This window comes from Microtus oregoni, unplaced genomic scaffold (assembly GCF_018167655.1).
Source record: "Microtus oregoni isolate MIOR12 unplaced genomic scaffold, Mior012 000037F_ref0000500, whole genome shotgun sequence".
In the NCBI taxonomy this organism is placed as follows: domain Eukaryota; kingdom Metazoa; phylum Chordata; class Mammalia; order Rodentia; family Cricetidae; genus Microtus; species Microtus oregoni.
Window position 1 is genome coordinate 25,136,505 of NW_024543096.1, and position 20,503 is coordinate 25,157,007.

Genomic DNA, 20,503 nt, shown 5'->3' on the forward strand with positions numbered 1-20,503 from the left:
TGTTGTAGCAGAAACAGTGGCCCAGCCTCTGAGAGGGAGTCACTGAGAGGTTCCCTTAAACTTCTGTAACTAGGAGGGCTCTGGAATTTTCCAGCCCTCTTGTAATGTCTGGTTCTCTATAAAGTCATGTTCCTTTCTGTTCTTAAATCCTATTTGTAGGTAAAGAGTATGGGTGCTGATAGCAGGGTTCTGAAATCACACAACTTGTGTTTGAAATCTGGCTTTGCCATCCACTGTGCCCTGGGCTTGTCTACTTAGGTTCCTCCCCCCCCCCCCCTGTAGAAAGTGTGGAACTAGACAGGACCCCTGGTTTGTTGTGAGAAAGGAACGCTTAGTCTAGTTCATATTGAGTAGGCACTCAATAAATGGTAGCTTTTGATATGGGGAACTCTGCAAATTCATGTCCATTTGAGCAAGGCAGTTGTTAATTGTAGTAAGGAGGTTGCTTGTTTCCTGGCTGCCCGGCAGCTCAGACCCGAAAATAATCACACAGAAACTATATTATTTAAAACACTGCTTGGCCCATTAGCTCTAGCTTCTTATTTTCTAACTCTTACATCTTAATTGAACCCATTTCCATTAATCTGTTCAACACCACAAGGTCCATGGCTTTTTTCTGACTCCACCTCCTTTCTCTAAGCATTCACTTTAGTTTTCCCCACGCAGCGCTGTTCCCCTATAGCTCTGCTATAGGCCCAAAGCAGTTCCTTTATTTATCAATGGTAATCACAGCATATAGAGGGAAATCCCATATCACCTCCCCTTTTCTTTTTAAATAAAAAGGAATATTTTAACTTTAATATAAAAAATTACATATAACAAAAAAGTATCAAGCAAGAATTATAGTTACAATATTTATATCTATTTTATCTTTTATCATAACTAAGGAAAACTATAACTGTAACTATAAATTCTTCAACTCCATCAAAGACTCCAGAAGGATATAATATTACCTAACTAAACAGGAAATGCATTGTAAGCAATGTCCAAAACTGTAAAATTGACAGACATTTTGTGACTTGGACAATCACCCAAAGTTCTTCTATACCATTGGGGCATCTGTCTTCAGCCCATAGTATCCAGCAGACTTTTCCACAAAGCAGGAAATTTCAATGACAGTTCTGCCTATGTTGGCAGTTTGTCAGTCATTTTCTTCTGTGTCCTGCAGAATGTCTGGCAGACTCTTTCATGAAGCAGGAACCTCAAAGGATCGTCTCACCTTTAGGCAAGTTCAACAGTCATTTCTCTGTGGGTCCTACATGTCCAGTTCATCAAGCAGTCCAGGCAAGAGCAGTTTCTTGCCCAAATGGCTAACCAACTCCATAAGGAGCCTCTTCAATGCCCATCTTCCTCTTGAAGCAATTGGTGCTGCCAGGAGCAGATGTGTCTCATTGTCATGAAAAGTTCTATGTTCTTAAAACATTTTAAATGCCATATTCTGAAGGTCTCTAAAATATTTGAAGAATACCTAACTGAAATATCTCTCTATATATCTAGAAAACCTAACTAACATGACTACAAGCTTGACTATTATAGATGATTATCTATTAACCTGTATTTTTAAATTATACATTACATTTTTAAATGAGCTGCACAAACACAATACCTTAATTAAGAGCAGAAGTGGACATATAACACAATTGACCTTAAGTTTGTATCAATAAACCAAGATCCATACCAATGCAAATCTTTATAGCATATCCCTCTTTAAATGTAAACAAACATTTATAAACAATATTTGGGAATATGAGCATAGTTTTCCTCCAAATTGCTTCCTGCTGTTTATTGGGTGAAGTAAATTTTGAGAGGTGTTCAAGGAGACCTTTCAAGGGGTCTTGATCCATCAAACTATATTAGTCTGGAATTAATCCACAGGTTCTCATCTTCTGAAAACAAAAGAACCTCTTTTCCAAACAACATATCCTTAGACTCAGATTCTGAAGTCAAGATACCTTTATAATATACTTGCTGGCTTAGTTTAGCAGTCCATACAATGAAATGACTCTCTGTACTTAGCTCCTTCACAGTCAAAAAATTCAAAGAAGACACAGTAATATACATAATCCAGACTCTGTGAAGTTTCCGTCTTTACTTGTTTTTCTTCTATCTCCCAAGCTTACATACATTTATCTAACACTGTGACCCATTTAGAGGTCTTTTCCATCTGGATTTGTCTTTATTGCATATCTGTAATTCTTTAATGTCCAGGACCACTTCTTAAAATGCTAAGCACTTCTTAAAAACTTAAGCTGTGGCATTACTAGGATATATACAGTACTTCCTGCTTGCTCCACACAGTCTAACATTGTGGAAGTCCATTAATGCCTGAGACTGCTGGTGGGAGCCATCCTACCACATCGACTCTGATAACCAGTCTGCCCATGTTGCCACCAAGTAAATTGCAGTACACTGTCCATAAACCCCATTTAAATGCTCAATAGCCGAACCTCACAAAAGAGCCAGAGCCATTAGTGCTGGCAGACCAGGAAACTACCGCTTTTTTTTTCCCGTTTATTTATTTATTAAAGACTTCTGTCTCTTCCCCGCCACCACCTCCCATTTCCCTCCCTCTCCCCCAACCAAGTCCCCCTCCCTCGTCAGCCCAAAGAGCAATCAGGGCTCCCTGCCCTGTGGGAAGTCCAAGGACCACCCACCTCCATCCAGGTCTAGTAAGGTGAGCATCCAAACTGCCTAGGCTCCCACAAAGCCAGTACGTGCAGTAGGATCAAAAACCCATTGCCATTGTTCTTGAGTTCTCAGTAGTCCTCATTGTCTGCTATGTTCAGCGAGTCCGGTTTTATCCCAGGTTTTTTCAGACCCAGGCCAGCTGGCCTTGGTGAATTCCCGATAGAGTACTACTCAGCAGTAAAAAACAAGGACTTCTTGAATTTTGCATACAAATGGATGGAAATAGAAAACACTATCCTGAGTGAGGTAAGCCAGACCCAAAAAGAGGAACATGGGATGTACTCACTCATATTTGGTTTCTAGCCATAAACAAAGGACATTGAGCCTATAATTAGTGATCCTAGAGAAGCTAAATAAGGAGAACCCAAAGAAAAACATATAGGCATCCTCCTGAATATTAACCTTCATCAGGTGATGAAAAGAGACAGAGACAGAGACAGAGACCCAATTTGGAGCACCGGACAGAAATCTCAAGGTCCAAATCAGGAGCAGAAGGAGAGAGAGCACGAGCATGGAACTCAGGACCGCGAGCTGTGCACCCACACACTGAGACAATGGGGATGTTCTATTGGAAACTACCGCTTTTTAAAAAGAAGCCTCACAGTTTTTACTGTGCTCCAGGGTGCCTTGCTTGCTACAAGCCCTTCTAGAAAAAAATTGTGACTGCCAAGAAACTGTGCTAAACTCTGTTCTTTTGTGTCTAGAATTTCAAGTTCTCTCAGGTTTTTAAGTGGATTCTTGTTGGTCACGTGGGTGCCACTTTGTAGAAAGAGAGTCACTTGGTTGTTTTCATTGCTTGGCCTATTAGCTCTAGCTTTTTATTGGCTAACTCTTACATCTCAATTTAACTCATTTCTGTTCATCTGTGTATTGTCATGTGGCTGTGGCTTACTGGGAAAAGTTCCAGGCATCTGTCTCCAGTGGTGCTACATGGCTTCTCTCTGACTCCACCCTTCTTTCTCCCAGCATTCAGTCTTGTCCTCCCCACCTAGCTCTGCTCTGCCTCCCCTACTCTCCTATAGATACAAAGCAGTTCTTTATTCATTAATGGTAATCACAGCATACAGAGGGAAAATCCCACATTACACAACTTGTGTTTAAAATCTGGCTTTGTCATCCACTGTGCCCTGGGCTTATCTCCTTACCTAGGTTTCTTTCCCCTGTAGAAAGTGTGGAACTAGACAGGAGCCCTGGTTTGTTGTGAGAAAAGGAACGCTTAGTCTAGTTCATACTGAGTAGGCACTCAAAAAAATGGTAGCCTTTGATATAGGGAACTCTGCAAATTCATATCTATTTGAGCAAGGCAGTTCTTAGTAAATATTTTATCTTAATAATTTTTAAAATATTTTTATTTATTTAGGTTTTGTGGGGTTGTTGTTTGTTTTTAAGACAGTGCTGCACAGCATCCATGATGACCTTGAACTGCCTGTATAGCTCACAATGACTTTGAACTTCTGATTCTCCTACCTCTACCTCCCTAGGGTTGGGATTATAGATGTGCAACACCAAGCCAAGATAGACAACTTTATTGGCCATTCTTTAAAGAGAACAAGGACGAGAAACATATATAAAAGAGGCAGAAGTGGGAAAGCAGATTTTATTACTGATATTTAGTAGGCCCCTGGTAATTGAGCTAATTAACCCATCTAAGGCCCACCTCCTCCAACATTTAAATACAATAAAATAGATAAATGCTTTGAAAATGTTGCATTGTGTTTAGGTGAAACCATAGGTAAACATGGAAAGACAAGTATAAGTATATGAAACTAAATCAAGCAACTTATGTCAGTGGAATCCACTGTTAGAGGAGATTAATTAATCAGCCTGAAAATGTGGGTTGACTCATGATGGAAGGAGCAGGGAAGAGGCCAGAGGAGCAGAGGAAAGACTGACATTGGTGAGCACCTGGCATTTGCTGGAAATGGGGTAGGACTTTCTGTCCCCTTGTGTCGCAAGTGAGAAGAGTGGGTCTCAGAGTCTTAATTTTTCCCAGAGTCCTTTGGTAGTGATAGCTTTCCATTACTGTAATGTAACTCCAGAGACAAATTCTCTTAACCTGGGGGCAAGGTTAGTGTGGCTCACAGTTTGGGAGGGTTCAGTCTATGACTGATTGACCCCATCTCCTGAGGCTCCACAGCATATGATGAGAATGTTGGTAGAGGGAGCCTGTTTATGTCTGGATGCTGGAGAAATGGAAGGGGAAGAGTCTAGGACCCCATTTTCCTCTTGAGGGGTAAGACTTCCCTCCAGGCCCTCCACTTCAAGATCTCGCTATCCCCCAGTAGCACCACACAAGAGACTGAGCCTCTAGTTACCACATAGAGCTTTGGGGCATTAAAAATGCAACTCTATCAGTCCCCCATTAAGTAGCACAGGCAGGCTAACACAAAAGTCAGTCCCTCTGCAGAGAAGGAGGTCCTAATATACCCTGTCCAGTTCACTGGGTAGTTATTGAGTGCCTCCTCCATGAAAAATGGTATTAATAATATATTAATTATCATTAATAATACATTAATTATCATCAGACTTTAAAACTAAAGCAATCGGGAAATGTGTTCATCCAAGTCATTTTCAAGGAAGAAAGCAAGACCCAAGACTTTCTTTGGAATTATACGTTTTTGTTTAATAGTTTAGCACAATGCGACCAACTCTTTGACAGGGTAAGTACATTGTGATCAAAAGCCAGATTTTTACATGTGGTTTGGTCATCCAAATTTAAGCACAGGTTGTTTTGGTATTTTGTTTTTTCATGTAAACTACAACTATACCCAGTTGTAGGCACAATGAACATGTGGTTTAAGACATTCTTTGGGTCTTGGGCCTGAACACTGTTTGTTCCACTAAGTTCTTACCACCCTCCTGTTCAGCCAGGTTAGTCTAATCTTAGTTTAGTTAGGCATGCACTAACCTAGAGGGCCAAGGCCCCTCTCCAGGTGCTGAGTTGGCTGTAGCATCCCACCCAGGAAAACCGTTGAGCAACCAGAAACTTCTCAGTTCTGCTGACGTGGCTGACGAAAGCCTCACGCGACCTGGGGTCAGTTTTTAAGAAACACGGGGAAAATGACTGGTTTTGTTTTTCTTAGCATCTGTAACCAGTTTCCTAGAAGGGAAAAAAACATGTATTTATGACGTCAAATCTCTTTAGGGATATAGGGTTCCTATTATGGAGCCCGGATTCAGTTCATTTAGCCTTTCTTCCTCCCTGAGTACCTGGGGAGCCTCGCTGGAAAGGGAATGGGTCTCATTAAACCTGGAGTGACTCAAAAGGCCTGACCTGTGCCTGACACTCTGGTGATTAAACCCCCCATCCTGCTGTGTAGGTTGTTCTTGTGACAGCTTTTCCAAAGTCAAGGGGCTAGTTTTCCATTTTACCACTATGTATGAGTCACTTTTGAAAAGGGGGTTTGATTTTAGGAAAATGTTCCGAGCCATGAATGCAGTGATTCGGGCGGCATGTTTCAGGGTTGGGTCCGTTTGAGCCCCCAAAACTTGTTGCATACAAGCCTTTTGCCTGAGACTGAGAACTGTCCTTGTCTTGGTGATGAGAGTGTGATGCAGTTAGCAGAGAAGGGATGGAAAGGGAAGGTCTGCCCCGGCCTGAAGGAAGTAGGCAGTCTGGCCTCACAGGTCTCCAAGTACTGCCTTCAGAGTTCCAAGATCTCTTGCTCCTTGTCCACTATCCTACTAAGGACAACAGTTGTGGGCTCTGTGGTCATGAAGATAAGGAGTGCTCCTTACCCAGGAACCAGGGCTTTCCCTTTATACAAGCTTCCCTCTGCTGGAGGGCCTGCTGCATCTTTGCTGGGTATGCCTGCTGCTCACCACGAGCAGCCTGCATAAAGAGGCTCCCCTGCCGAGCACTGGGGCTCCATCTCCGTGCACTGGGGAGGAGCACTTGCTGCAGCGACATGAAGAGAAGCAGAGCACGCAGCTCACCTGCTGGAAATAGATGGCAGGATGGAGCAGACAGAAGCTTTAAGGCTGAGTAAGCGTCTGCCTTTTTTTAATTTCTGAAATAATATAATTACATTTATCCCTTCCCTTTCCTCCCTCCAAGCCCTCCCATAGATATCTCCCAGCTCTCCTTCAAATTTATGGCCTCTTTTTTCACTAGTTGTTATGCATGCGTATGTGTATATGTGTGTGTTATAATATATTCCTAAATATAACCTTTTAGACCATGTAATATTACTAAGGTGTATGTTTTGGCACTGGACAACCAGTGTGCCCTTCCCTGGGGAAAGCTGTCTCTCCTGTTCCCAGGTTCCCTCAGTGGCCTAGAGTTCTTTCTGTAGGACTGAGCCTCGGGGTCATTTCCCCATCCACTTTGACTTGTGTACCATTGTTCTTGTTCACTTCATGTTTAAGTAGTTATGTTGGTGAGGCTTGATGGGTGTAGCTTCTGACATTACCAGGAAACACAATCTGCCAGCAAACTCCCTGAACTTCCGGTTCTTACAAGCTTTCTACCCTTCTTCTGCAATATTCCCTGAGCTGTAGGCTTGGGCATGTTTTGAAACTTATCTGTTGGGCCTGGCTTCACACCTCTGCATTTTGGTTTTTGGTTAGTTGTGGTTTTTCATGGTGGTCTCTGTCTGTTACAAAGAGAAGTCTCCCTAGCACATGGTGAAGACTACACTTACCTGTGGGTCTAAGGACAAGTGTTTATAGGTTGTTGATAGGGATGCTGCTGGCTTTAGTAAGTTAGCATTTGAGGCTTCTCCTCCCATGACCATGACATGGCTAGCATTGAGTCCCTAAGAGGTTCACTCCAGACACAGGGTGTGCTCAAAGAGAAAAAAGCAAGCGGGGCGTCTCTAGCAAAGGTGCTTGTTTGTCTTGGACAGGGACACTTGAAGCACTGCCATCAAATCCTAGCTCCCAAAGTTTAAGACAAGGGTGAGCTGTAGAACATAAATTTCACACCTGGCCTTTGCATCATTGGACAGTCATTTTTCTGAAATCTAGCTCAAGGGACCCTTCCAGCTAGCTTAGGTCGAAGAAGAGATTGGCTACTGACACAAGTGAGCTGTCCAGTATTTTATACTTGCCAGTATCAACTTCACACCAACCCTCAAAACTTCATTTATTTTCTACCTACTTACTAGTTGCAGGGTGTGTTTTTGATGAAATCACAACTCTTATTTATGGAAATAAATATGTAGGAAATCCCTCACTAATTCATAGTTAGTAGGTTCCCTTGGGGAGCCCTTTCTGACTTTCCTCTTGGTAGCCCCTTCCTAGGCTGGAGAATTAAAACTCCGTTTTCTGGTTGCCAGTAATATGCTGTACACTTAAAATGTTAAACCTTTTCTATATTTGACTTATGCCTCCTTACATTCTAAATTTCTTGATTAGCCATAATTTATCTCCATAGTGTGATAAGACTGTAATATATATATGATTTATGTACATAATGTCCTAATGAGTTCTGATATCTTGTTAACCACAGCCAACTCCTCAGCCCCAGCAACCAGAACCATGGAATCCAAATTCAAAATAGCAAATGGCGCCAATAGAGTCTTTAAACTTCTCTCTGAAACTTCACAACCTGGGATCTCATGCTCCACATTGCCGTCAACACTCTCTCTCTCTCCCAGATTCCCACGAAACAGCTCGCAAGCATTGAAGACTCACTGAAGTCTCTTGCCCAAAGTGCCAGAGTCCCTCCAAAGTCCCCACAAACATGGCCCCTATCCCAGCAGCATGTCATGTCTGCCACAGCAATACCCCATGATTCTAGTACCAATTTCTGTCCTAGCTAGGGTTACTATTGCTGTGATAAAATGCTCTGACCAAAGCAATTTAGGGAAAGAAAGGGTTTATTTCATCTTATTCTCCCAGGTAATAGTCCATCACTGGTGGAAGTCAAGGCCAGAACTCAAGTCAAGGCAGGATCCTGGAGGCAGGAGCAGAGGTATAGGTCATGGAGGGATGATGTTTACTGGCTTAACCCTGTGACTTGCTCAGCCTGCTTTCTTAAAGAACCCAGGATCACCGGCCCAGGAGCAGCACCACCCACAACGGGCTGGGCCCTCCCACATCAATCACTAATTAAGAAAATGCCCTACAACTGGGTCTCATGGAGGCATTGTCTTAGTTTAGGTTCCCTCCTTTCCGATAACTCTAACGTCAAGTTGGCATAAAACTATCCGGCAATACAATGTCCTCTTTTTGATATTAGCAAATATGCACTATGATGTTTTTAAGTTAAAAGTTAAGTTTAATAAATGTAACTTATTTTGCCATGCCATTCGTGAAAAGTTTCCTAGCAGTAACACATTTCATACTGTACCAACATGGCCTCCTATTAGCTCTCCAGCAAACATCAGGGATCTACCTTTCTGCATTCACATGCGAAGACGGTGATAATGTATTTCTAATTACTTATTGGAAAATCACTATACCTTGGGTACACTATAAATAACAGAATTAAGTGAATCTATTCCAGTAGTGCAGTGGTTCTCAACCTGGGGGTTGTGACCCCCTCCGGGGAGTTGTATATCAGATATTTACGTTACGATTCACAACAGTACCAAAATTACAGTTCTGAAGTAGCAATGGCATAATTTTATGGTTGGGGGTCAGCACAACATGAGGACCTGTGTGAAAGGGTCCCAGCGTTAGGAAGGTTGAACTTCTAGCTTAATTCTGACTCACTCAGCTGATAAAAGTCCAGGCTTGCTGCCCACACCCCCCCCCCCCGCACCAAAGAGACAGTGTATAGGAAAAATATATTTGGCTGCTTAGAAAAGGGCTTTTACTGAACATAAATATTCTGTCTGCCTCTTCATCCTCCACCCCTGCCACGTGGACTGACTAGTAGTTGTGACGCTTGTTGCCATCTCAGTCGCGGTCAGGAAGTTTTAGACTTTGAACTATGCTTCTGAAGGCAGTCTTGTCAGCATCACATTCTTGTTGAGCATGCATGTGTCTTTTCCATGTAAGTGAAAGCAACGCGGATGGGAAGCCTGTGTATTAAGACCCACACGTGTGACATGTGAAGCCTATGTAATAAAACTCACACAGGTGACGTGTGAAGCCTATGTAATAAGACTCACACAGGTGACGTGTGAAGCCTATGTATTAATATGTACACATGTGATGTGTGAAGCCTATGTAATAAAGACACACACAGGTGACATGTGAAGCCTATGTATTAATATGTACACATGTGATGTGTGAAGCCTATGTAATAAAGACACACACAGGTGACTGTGAAGCCTATGTATTAATATGTACACATGTGATGTGTGAAGCCTATGTAATAAAGACACACAGAGGTGACTGTGAAGCCTATGTATTAATATGTACACATGTGATGTGTGAAGCCTATGTAATAAGACTCACACAGGTGACGTGTGAAGCCTATGTATTAATATGTACACATGTGATGTGTGAAGCCTATGTAATAAGACTCACAGAGGTGACTGTGAAGCCTATGTATTAATATGTACACATGTGATGTGTGAAGCCTATGTAATAAGACTCACAGAGGTGACTGTGAAGCCTATGTATTAATATGTACACATGTGATGTGTGAAGCCTATGTAATAAGACTCACAGAGGTGACTGTGAAGCCTATGTATTAATATGTACACATGTGATGTGTGAAGCCTATGTAATAAGACTCACAGAGGTGACTGTGAAGCCTATGTATTAATATGTACACATGTGATGTGTGAAGCCTATGTAATAAGACTCACAGAGGTGACTGTGAAGCCTATGTATTAATATGTACACATGTGATGTGTGAAGCCTATGTAATAAAACGCACACGGGTGACCTTTTACACCATGCCATCTTTTGTTTTCGTCCAGGCTGAGATCCTGAGCGTCCTCAGCCACAGGAACATCATCCAGTTTTATGGAGTCATTCTGGAACCTCCCAACTACGGTATCGTCACAGGTAGGACCTCACTGTTGGTCTGTCTTCCCTCCCAGGTACCTGACTTTTGATTCCTTCATGTGCTAAAATGCTTAATATTAGGTTCTGTCATGAAGTGTGTACTACTGACAGATGCCACGTTTGTTGCCATAAAGCATTAATAAAACTGATTATATCAATATAATTAAGAATGGTGTTTCCACTCTCCCATGTTTAATTGTGCTAATTACACCTGTGTAGATGCAAATGCACCTGCAGCTCAGTGCCGATATGTAAGGTGCCACTTAACTAAAATTTCATTTAATTAGTTGAAGTGAGAGATGTTTTTTGTAACTCTGTGACCTTTTATAAATTAAGATTTCTGGAGCTGTTCGTGCTGTAAGTCTTGCAGCGCATCCTAATCCCACCGGCGCTCTTTATTCGGGTCCCTGATGTGAGGATCATATTTTTCAGGTTTGGTCATTTGCGCTCATAACGACCTTGAGCTAAGTTATCACGTAGTTTTGAGCAGGAATTTTTAGCTGATGGAAATACCCTTTCTGAGAATGAGCACATGGAAAATTTGGCCACAAGAAACTACAAAAGATATACTTGTAAACATTTTACACTTACGTTTGTACGTCCTAGTGAGCAGAGATAGGGCCACTGTACCTGTAACGTTGGATTTTACAGTTTTACAGTAAACAGCTTTGATCAGGTCCAGCCGCGTCCTCATTCAATTCAACCACAGAGCATATTAATTGTAAGTCCCCAAACTCATTTCCTTCAGCTTGACCTTGGTTTGCTTTAATCACAGACACATCTCATTTGTGTGTTCTGTTATTGACTGGTCCTTCTCATTAGCTAATTAGGGGCAAGTCTCGCAGTTTAGAACAGATTGCAGACATTCACTGGTCGTAATCTATACGAAGGTTCGTCATCTTGGTGGCACCTTATGAGGAAGTTTCATGATAATGATATTTGTTGCAACAGTAGAACGCTGGGTTCTCCATATGCAAAGGTTCCCCATTCATGAATTTAACCAACTAAGGAGAGAAAGAAAGAGACCAGAGTGGGAGGGGGGCAGTGATGATGGAAAGCAATGTACTATAACCACTGTTTGCTTAGCGTCTACGTTCCATTTGCTAGTGTGAGGGGTAGAGAAATGATTCTAAGAACAGATGTTCCTCCATCCACAGTGGGCTGAAATCTCAGTAAGCCCGCCATAAATGGCCGGTATCCAAGACGAAAGTGCATTTAGCGTACCTACCCTATTAAACATTATAATTCAGCAACACAGCACACTGTAAGATATGAGGGGTACCCTTTGTGACCCTTGCGACAGACTGGAGGCCACGACTTGATGTCGCTGCTGTTCAGTAGGGCAAGATAGTAAGACCATCAAAAAGAGAACATAATTCAAAGTATGTTTTCTATAGAATATGTGTCAATTAAAATATTTCAGTTAAAAAAAATATTTGTGCTGGGAATTGGTGGGGCACACCTTTAATCCCACCACTCAAGAGGCAGAGGCAGGTAGATTTCTGTGAGTTCAAGGCCAGCTTGGTCTATAGAGTGAGTTCTAGGACAGCCAGGACTACACAGTGAAACCCTGTCTTGAAAAACCAAAAACAAATGAAAAAGAAAAGCAAACAAAACAAAAATACATTTGTTTACATTGTGTGTGTTACATAGTTATGCAAACACTGTTGTTTTATAGAAAAAAACCTATATAGACATTTTAGTACCTGGATGGGGGGACTCAATCCCCTAAGGATTCTAAGGGATAAATATATATATATATATATATATATATATATATATATATATACACATTTGCATTTTCAGAGCCTGCTACCATTACGATAAAACTCAAAAGAAAAAAAAAACAGCTTGGAAATCAAAGAACATATTTAACTTCCTTAAAACTTTTTTAAAAAATATGTGGATGTGTTTTCCCTATATGAGGGTGTCAGATATCCTGGATCTAGAGTTACAGACAGGTATGAGCTGCCATGTGGGTGCTAGGAATTGAACCAGGGTCCTCTGGAAGAGCAGTCAGTGCTCTTAACCACTGAGCCATCTCTCCAGCCCCTGCTAGTAACTTTTTTTAAAAAAAAAAATTAAAGCAGAGCTTTCTGTGCCAATATTGCTCCTGTTAACATGGTGAACGTTCCCAAGACCCACTGGACATTCTGCAGAACAACACGGCAAGCAGGAGTCACAGGACACAGGACAAGAAGAGCAAGGATTCTTGGTATTCCCAGGGAAAGTGGCATTAGGACAGGAAGCAGAGTAGCTACGGTGGACAGACTGAGCCTACTTTCCACCAAAGGGCAAAACTACAAAGAAGATTGCAGTGAGACTTGAGTTTGCTGAGCCCACCTGCATCCGAGAGGATGCTGGCTAGTAAGAAATGTGAGCATTGAACTGGGAGTCGATAAGAGAAAGAACCAAGTGATCCAGTTCTAAGCTGTTATAAAAACAATAAAATTGTGACCTTTACTCACAAAAAGGAAAGAAAGAGACAGAGAGAGGGAAAGAGAGAGAGAGAACAAATACTTTACACTGAAGCTCAATAAACTAACTTCTAGGGAAACATAAAGTGATTTGAGAACCGTATGGATTTATGGTGAGTCTTCAGTTCCCAATGAGACGAAAGGTGGATGAGTTCACTCCCTTGGTAGAGTAGTTAAGATGTTAGTTTTGCTAGTCACTGATTTAAAGTCATCTAATGTTAACTATAAAAGAGCTCACATCCAAACCATGGCCAATCCACTGATAAGCCAAAGTGAAAATTTTGAAGAAAGTAAGGGGGAAACAGCCCCAAAATATAAAAGACAAAATGATCAGCGATGACTTTTCATCTTCAGGAATGGAGGCCAGATGCCAATAAAATGATATGTACCTATGGAAAGAAAGGAGCGCATCAAGCGAAAGAAAATGTCTCCTAATGGTGAAATAACTATAAAGTTGTTCTGGGACAGAGAATGAGTGGTGTTATTGCAGGAAGATCTGCTTAATAGAAATACTGGGCTTAGGGCGTCACGTAGAACATGTAGTCAGCAAGGAGGCCTTCGGTGTGAGCCTTCGTATGGAAACAACAGATGAAAGCAATACTAAAGTAGGTCCTCTGAGCTGAAGGAGGACACTAAATAATGAAAGAATCTCAGGAAAGAACTCATGGCAAGAAAAAGGGTGAAAAGGTGACCTGATATAAGACTCTTTAAATACATTCTCATGTCTCATTCATAACATGTTTAAAAACAAAATTTAATAGAGCAATGAATGTTTTATTGATTAAAACATAGGAATTTAACATATTGCAATAATAGTATAAAAGATCAGGGAGCAATAGTCATAGTGGAGAAAAGAGTATAACATATTTTAGATTTTAGATTAGTATAAATCTGAAATTATTGTGCTATGAAATGTGTTATATCATTTCTTGAGTCGCCACAAAGATGTCACTCAAGAAATTAAAAACACATTGATCAGGAGGTGGCAGGAGTCTATGATCTACGTGCACAGGAAGCTGAGGCACAGGACTGTGAATTTGAGACCAGCCCAAGCTGTACAGGAAGACCTTATTTAAAAAAAATCAAAGGCATGAAGAGATGGTTCAGTAGTTAAGAACCTGGTTGGTGGTGCACGCCTTTAATCCCAGCACTCAAGAGAATAGGCAGGCAGATCTCTATGAATTTGAGGCCAGCCTGGTCTATGGAGTGATCTTACGTCCAGCCACAGATATATAATGAGAGCCTGTTTTAATATGCATACTACTCTTGCAGAGAATTTGAGTTCAGTTCCAAGCAGCCATGTTGGCTGGCTCATAACTGCCTGTAACTCCATCTCCAGGGTTGTATCTAACGGCGATTGACTCTTCATGTATACATATCCCCATCTCTCCCCCCGCCCGCCACAATTTTGAAAATAAATCTGTAAAATAGTCAAAGAATCAAAATGATATATTAGGGTGCAATAAATAGGGAACATCTGACTGAAGCCAGGAGACATAAAAAAACAAGATGGCAGATGTCAACCCAATTTTGTCATTAATTACATTAAATATGAGTGGTCTTAATATTCCAATCAAAGGGCAGAGACTTTTTAGGTATGATAACAAAGCAGGGTTAAAGTATTCACTATTTACAATACATATATCAGAGTCAAAGACACAGGTTGAAAATAAGAAGAAAGAGAAGGATGTTCTATGCCAATAGTACTCATTAGAAACCAGGGTATCTATGCTAACATCACACAAAATAGAATTTATATAATACTAGAAACAAATAAAGACAATTTGTAATGATAAAGGGGTGAATATATTAGAGATCTGTAATAATTGTAGCAATTCAACAATAATTACTTTCAATCTTCCTTTCAATAATTGGTAGGATAACTAAACAGAATTGGCAGAGGTATAAAGAAGTTAAAGAACCTTCTCAGCCAAATGCCCCTAACTCACATCTGCATAGCGCACCATCTACAAGGGATGCTCTTCAGATATAGCGTGAGGTCATTAAATCATAAATCATATTCAGTAGATCAGAAATCATTGATACTGTACAATGCATTTTCTCCAACCACAGTTGAATTAAATTAAACATGGGCAACCAAAGGACATGGCAAAAAAAAAAAAAGCACCGAGTATTTGAAAATTAAATGCCATGCTTTTAAATGCCTTCTGGATCCCCAAAGAAATCACAATGCCTTAAAGATTTGTACTAGACTAGAATAGAATAAAACGGAAACATGCCAGAACTATCAAATGCAGCACTAAGCAGGGAGTGTGTAATCTCCAGCAGCTGTATGGTAAGAGAAGCAAGTTTGAGCTTGGTACCATCAGCATCTTCATCCCGAAGAAAGAGCAGAAAGGAGAATCCAAGAGGACCGAAGTAAGACACGGAAAAGAAAAAGTGAGACATCAGGACAGGTGCAATAAAATGGAAGATTGAAATGGCAGAGAAAAATTAAAAAAAAAAGAAGACTTGGTTTTTAAACACTTAACAAAATAAATCTTTAGCCAGATTGACTAAGAAAAGAGAGACCCTGGCAAAGCCATGGATGGGGAGAAAAGAAGGCTGTGATTCCTGAGGGAGCTCCAGAAGCTCATGAGTGACGCGTGCAGCTGTACTAATAAATAAGCCTGCTTGCATGCAATCAGCCGTCTCCTGAGATGATGCAATGATCCACCTGACTCTAGAGCTGGACCTCTGAAATGATATCAGCTCTTGGAGGTGCAAGCAGGAATATCAGGAGTTTAAGGCAAGCTTTTGTTGTGTAGCAAGTTTGAGTCTAGCCTGGTCTACCTAAGACCCTGTCTCAAATGAACAAAATAAAACAACAACAATAAAACTGACTCAAGGAATAAATCTGGATCTATGTATAATAAAAACATAATTAGTAGTTTAAAATATTTCCATAAAGAAAAGATGATTATTTTTGCTAGTGAATTCTATCAGATATTTATAGAAGAAATAATATCAACCTTCCTTCCCCATACTGTCTGAAGACAGAGAGGTCAGTAGTCTATAAGGCCAGTGTTATACCTACACCAAAGCAACCACACAAAGACATGATCAGGAAACAAAGTCAACATCCCTCATGCATTCAATACAAAACTTTGTAACCATATTAGCATAAAGAAACTAAAAAATGTTAAAACATGTTAAAAAATGTTGTATTCCATCACAGGACTGTGTAAGCAAGAACTGAATAATTCCAACAACAGTGGACATCCCAAGGTAGACAGGGGAAAATCTCACTGACCACACCCCTAGATGAAGAGCTACAGGCAATAGTCTACCCCAGGGATGAGCCCCAGACTGGTTAGCTAGTACAGAATGGTCATCTCTAGAAACATATACACGCAAGCAGTATAAGGGGACTCAGTGGAGTGTGCATGTGTTTATTCATATATATTTATATATATGTGAATAGTATATAATATATATTTATCTATATTGCATTATATATGATAATATTGGTTAAAGAAGAGGGAACTGCGAATTTGGGAGAAAGGCCAGACATGAAAGGGGTAGAAGGGAGGTGAAAGAGGAGGAATGATATAATTTTTGCCTTAATTAAATTTTAAAAAATCCTGACAATAATAAAAGATTGTACTCCATGACCAGTGAAATATTTTCCAGGAATACAAGGTGTTGGCTTAACATCTGAAATCAGTTAATAGAGGGTACAATAACAGGTAATAGAATATAAGACGAAAACAAAATGTGGACACTTCAAAAGATACAAGAGAAGATTTGATTGTATTGGTTCTTTTTGGTGGTGGTAGGGGCTGAACCTAGGGCCTTGGGCATGCTAGCACAGTGTCCTATCGCTGAGCTGTATCTGCAGTCCTTACAGAAAGCACTTGAGAGACTGTGACCTCCATTGATAATGATAAGTCCCCTCATACTAGGAGTAAAAATGAATTGTCTCAGTAAATAGCAGCTATAGAACTCCACAGCTAACATCACGCTCAATGATTGAAAAGCTGGCACAGATGGATTCTGTTCTTACCACATTCATCGAGCATTGTGCTGAAGGCTCCAGCAGTCTAGTCAGACAAGAGAAAGAGATAAAAAGCCTCAAGTTGGGGAAAAAAAAAAAAGAATAAAACTGTCCTAGTCACTATTCTATTACTGAGAAGAGATACCATGATCAAGGCGACTCTTACGTAGTCTTAATATCATCTTTTATTAAACTCTTTAATATGTTTTCTCAATGAAAATATAGAGTCTTGTTTCCAAAGCACAGCTTTAATTGTGTCTTACTCCTTTTTAAAACAGAATATGCTTCTCTGGGATCCCTGTATGATTACATCAACAGCAACAGGAGCGAGGAGATGGACATGGATCACATCATGACCTGGGCCACCGACGTAGCCAAAGGTAGGCTGCTTAGCACCGACAGCGGTGGGCGGAGTCATCGTATGTCAGGAAGTTCTTTATTCTATGTCTTTAGGTATTTTTTTTTAGATCAGATATAGTAAAATATAATTCAACTCAATCTACAAATAATATTTTTATTTTTTCAGATAATATTTTTAGGTCATTGCCTGTCCATTACTGAATACCACCCCCCTTTTCTGTTTCTTTCTTCATTTCTTTCCATAAATCAAGTTTTACAAAGTCAGGAAGCTTCAGGGCAGAGATTTTTTTGTTTTGTTTTGTGACATTGTAATTGGCAAACTCTCTTGCCATATTATATGTAAAAATCACAGTTTTGTTGTCCTGAGAGTCTCTCCATGAGTCTCTAAAATGTGACTTATGGTAGGGTTGGTCTTATTGGCTCTGAATATGTAATTTTTCTCCTTGTTTGCACTTTCCTACCTGACCAGGTCTTCGTCATAACTGCCTTGGAATCAGCTTTATCTAAGTAATGTCTGTGGTCTTCACGTTTGTATTCTGGGATCCTCTAGGTAGCAAGTGGTTGGCACTTTACCTGGGCAGGTAGCTCCTGTGCATCCTAACACTTTTCCTACAGACATCTCTTTACAAAGCAAATATATATAGTGTCGCTTAGTGTTCGGTAAGGGAAGCAGCTTATATTTTGTTCTCATGGCAAAGATAAAGATACATAGTGACTTCAGGATGAAACTGTTTTGTGGGGGGATTATCTTGAATGCTTTATGTTTCGCCAGCACCGACCAAATTCCTCAAACAGGAAAAGTAAAAGAAAACAAATAAACTTTTATGCTAATGCTGCTACTGGCTACCTGTGAGTTAGATATAAGCAACCCTATGTTTGAATGTGATGCCAAACTTCTAGGGCTGTGGTGATGAGCTTATTTATGTATCCATGCATCAGACATCTTAAATTTATCTTAACATTCCACGTTATTGAAGATGCTTTCATGCAATATCATACTCACTTCTCTAAATGTCCATAGTACTCAAGGAACACCCGTGAGTGTCCATAGTACACGAGGAGCACCCGTGAGTGTCCATAGTACACGAGGAGCACCCGTGAGTGTCCGTAGTACACAAGGAGCACCCATGAGTGTCCGTAGTACGCAAGGAGCACCCGTGAGTGTCCATAGTACACAAGGAGCACCCGTGAGTGTCCATAGTACACGCGGCGCACCTGCGAGTAGGCAAGGCCATGGTGATGCTGGCGGTTGCCTGCAGCATTGTGGAAATGTGCCTACACGGATGGAAACACACACAGTCCTTATTGCACTCTACTGACGTTATGTTTTGGGTGCTCAGTTAATTACACTCCTGTTATGACTTAGTGGTACTTAGGGTGGATAGGCAGCAAACAAATCAAGTGGCAGCTTCCAGCTGTGCTCCCTCTGCCTTACAGTCCCCCATTCCAGCTGCAGCACCCACTTGGCCCTCTGTCACATGGTCCTGCCTGAGGGCCACCTCTCTTGGCTCCAGAGTAGCACTGTTATTTTGAGTTTCTCAGGAGAGCTGCTTCTCCACTGCAGAAGAACAGGGAAGAAAAGGAGCAGAGTTAAGTAGCACAATGAAAGCAGAGATCCAGGGAAATGAAGGTGGGGAGAGTCCCGGTCCCAAGCTAATAAAACCTCCTTGCCCAATTAGAGAATGAATCGAAAAGATAAATTCCCATGTGTTTGGCCCCAGAAAATGGACCCATTTACTCATAATCCTAAGTGATATGCAATATGTAGGAATTATTCCAGATGGTCTGAAAAAGGAAGATGGAACCCCTACTTTAAGATCGACTTCAACCCTGTCCCCTACAGCTAAGTGTAAATTTTAAATACCAAGGCTTGGCTCTGTTTGGTGCTGTTTCTAATTCAGCCTGTGAGCCTTTTGGGTTCACCATGATTGAAGCCACTGAAGCAATAACATGTTGAGACATCAGAGAATGAATAATTCATCCTGAGAGTTGACTCACACATTTGGAAATAGGCGTTGCTCAACGTCTTTGCTGTTGGGAGCTGCACTCAAAGCTGCCAGGGTGCTCTTCCCTCCCAGAAGGAGGAGGAAGGGGAGCGGGCAGGCATGTGCATCCGCAGTTGTATGTGAGGGACAATTAGGGCGCGGACTCGAATGCTGCCTCCATCCCAAGTCCCCCAAGCCTCCCTGGTACCTGTCAGATCTTATTAAGAATTCACAAATATGCCCTGTGGTGGCGCACGCCTTTACTCCCAGCACTCAGGAGGCAGAGGCAGACAGATCTCTGAGTTTGAGGCCAGCCTGGTCTACAGAGTAAGTTACAGGGCAATCAGAGATGTTACAAAGAGAAACCCTGTCTCGGGCCCCCCACAAGGAGAGAGAATTCACAGATAGTTAAACCAGATGAAAGTATTTTTCAGCCCTTTTCAATGGTTTTGCAATAAAAACAAAGCAAGTGACTACAAAATAATTGAGTTTTCTGATTACATAATGAGATGTTCCTGAGTTTCCAGAGTTGACCACTACTATGCTCTGTGCACCAATAACTTATTAGACTTTTTCTTCTGATAATCTGACATGGAGTAAAAAAATGCCTATATTTTAAATTTTTTCTAGTCAAATCGTCCCCTTTGAAATTCTGTCAGCAAGTATAAAAACCATCTGTTCCTCCTCCTAATCATAGTCAAATAGACTCTACCTGAAAATTATTTGGAGATTTAATTTTAAAGCAAGGAGGGCGTGACTGTGAAGTTCAGGCGTATAGACTGTGAAGTGCCACACAAGGAGCTCTGCAGTTTGACTATGTGGAACTTGCTATTAAATGAGACCCTTTATCCCAGTTACATGGGTTAAGATCGTTTAAGCTACTAATACTTCTGCTAACTTGATTCTTTTCAGTGATATCATTATGTAACAAGAGCTGAAACTCTTTTCTTATTTTCTTTGTTCTTTTGATGCCTCCGTATGGAATAACCAGAGTAGTAGAAGAATAGCTATTAATAAATTCATCTTTATAAAATTGTAATGTTCTGTGTACTTAAAAAAAACCCAAATGTACTTAATAAATTACTTTC

General features: G+C 40.9%; 1 protein-coding gene across 4 annotated transcripts in view; it reads left to right on the forward strand.

Moving 5' to 3' along the window:
* The window catches only part of Map3k20 (mitogen-activated protein kinase kinase kinase 20), a 155,682-nt gene that overhangs the window by 60,722 nt on the left and 74,457 nt on the right, over positions 1 to 20,503 (forward strand). For all 4 annotated transcript variants that reach the window (XM_041631454.1, XM_041631456.1, XM_041631457.1 and 1 more), the window contains exons 3-4: positions 10,509 to 10,596; positions 17,349 to 17,450. In XM_041631454.1, the coding sequence (XP_041487388.1) occupies positions 10,509 to 10,596; positions 17,349 to 17,450 (190 nt within the window). The remainder of the gene's footprint in view (positions 1 to 10,508; positions 10,597 to 17,348; positions 17,451 to 20,503) is intronic.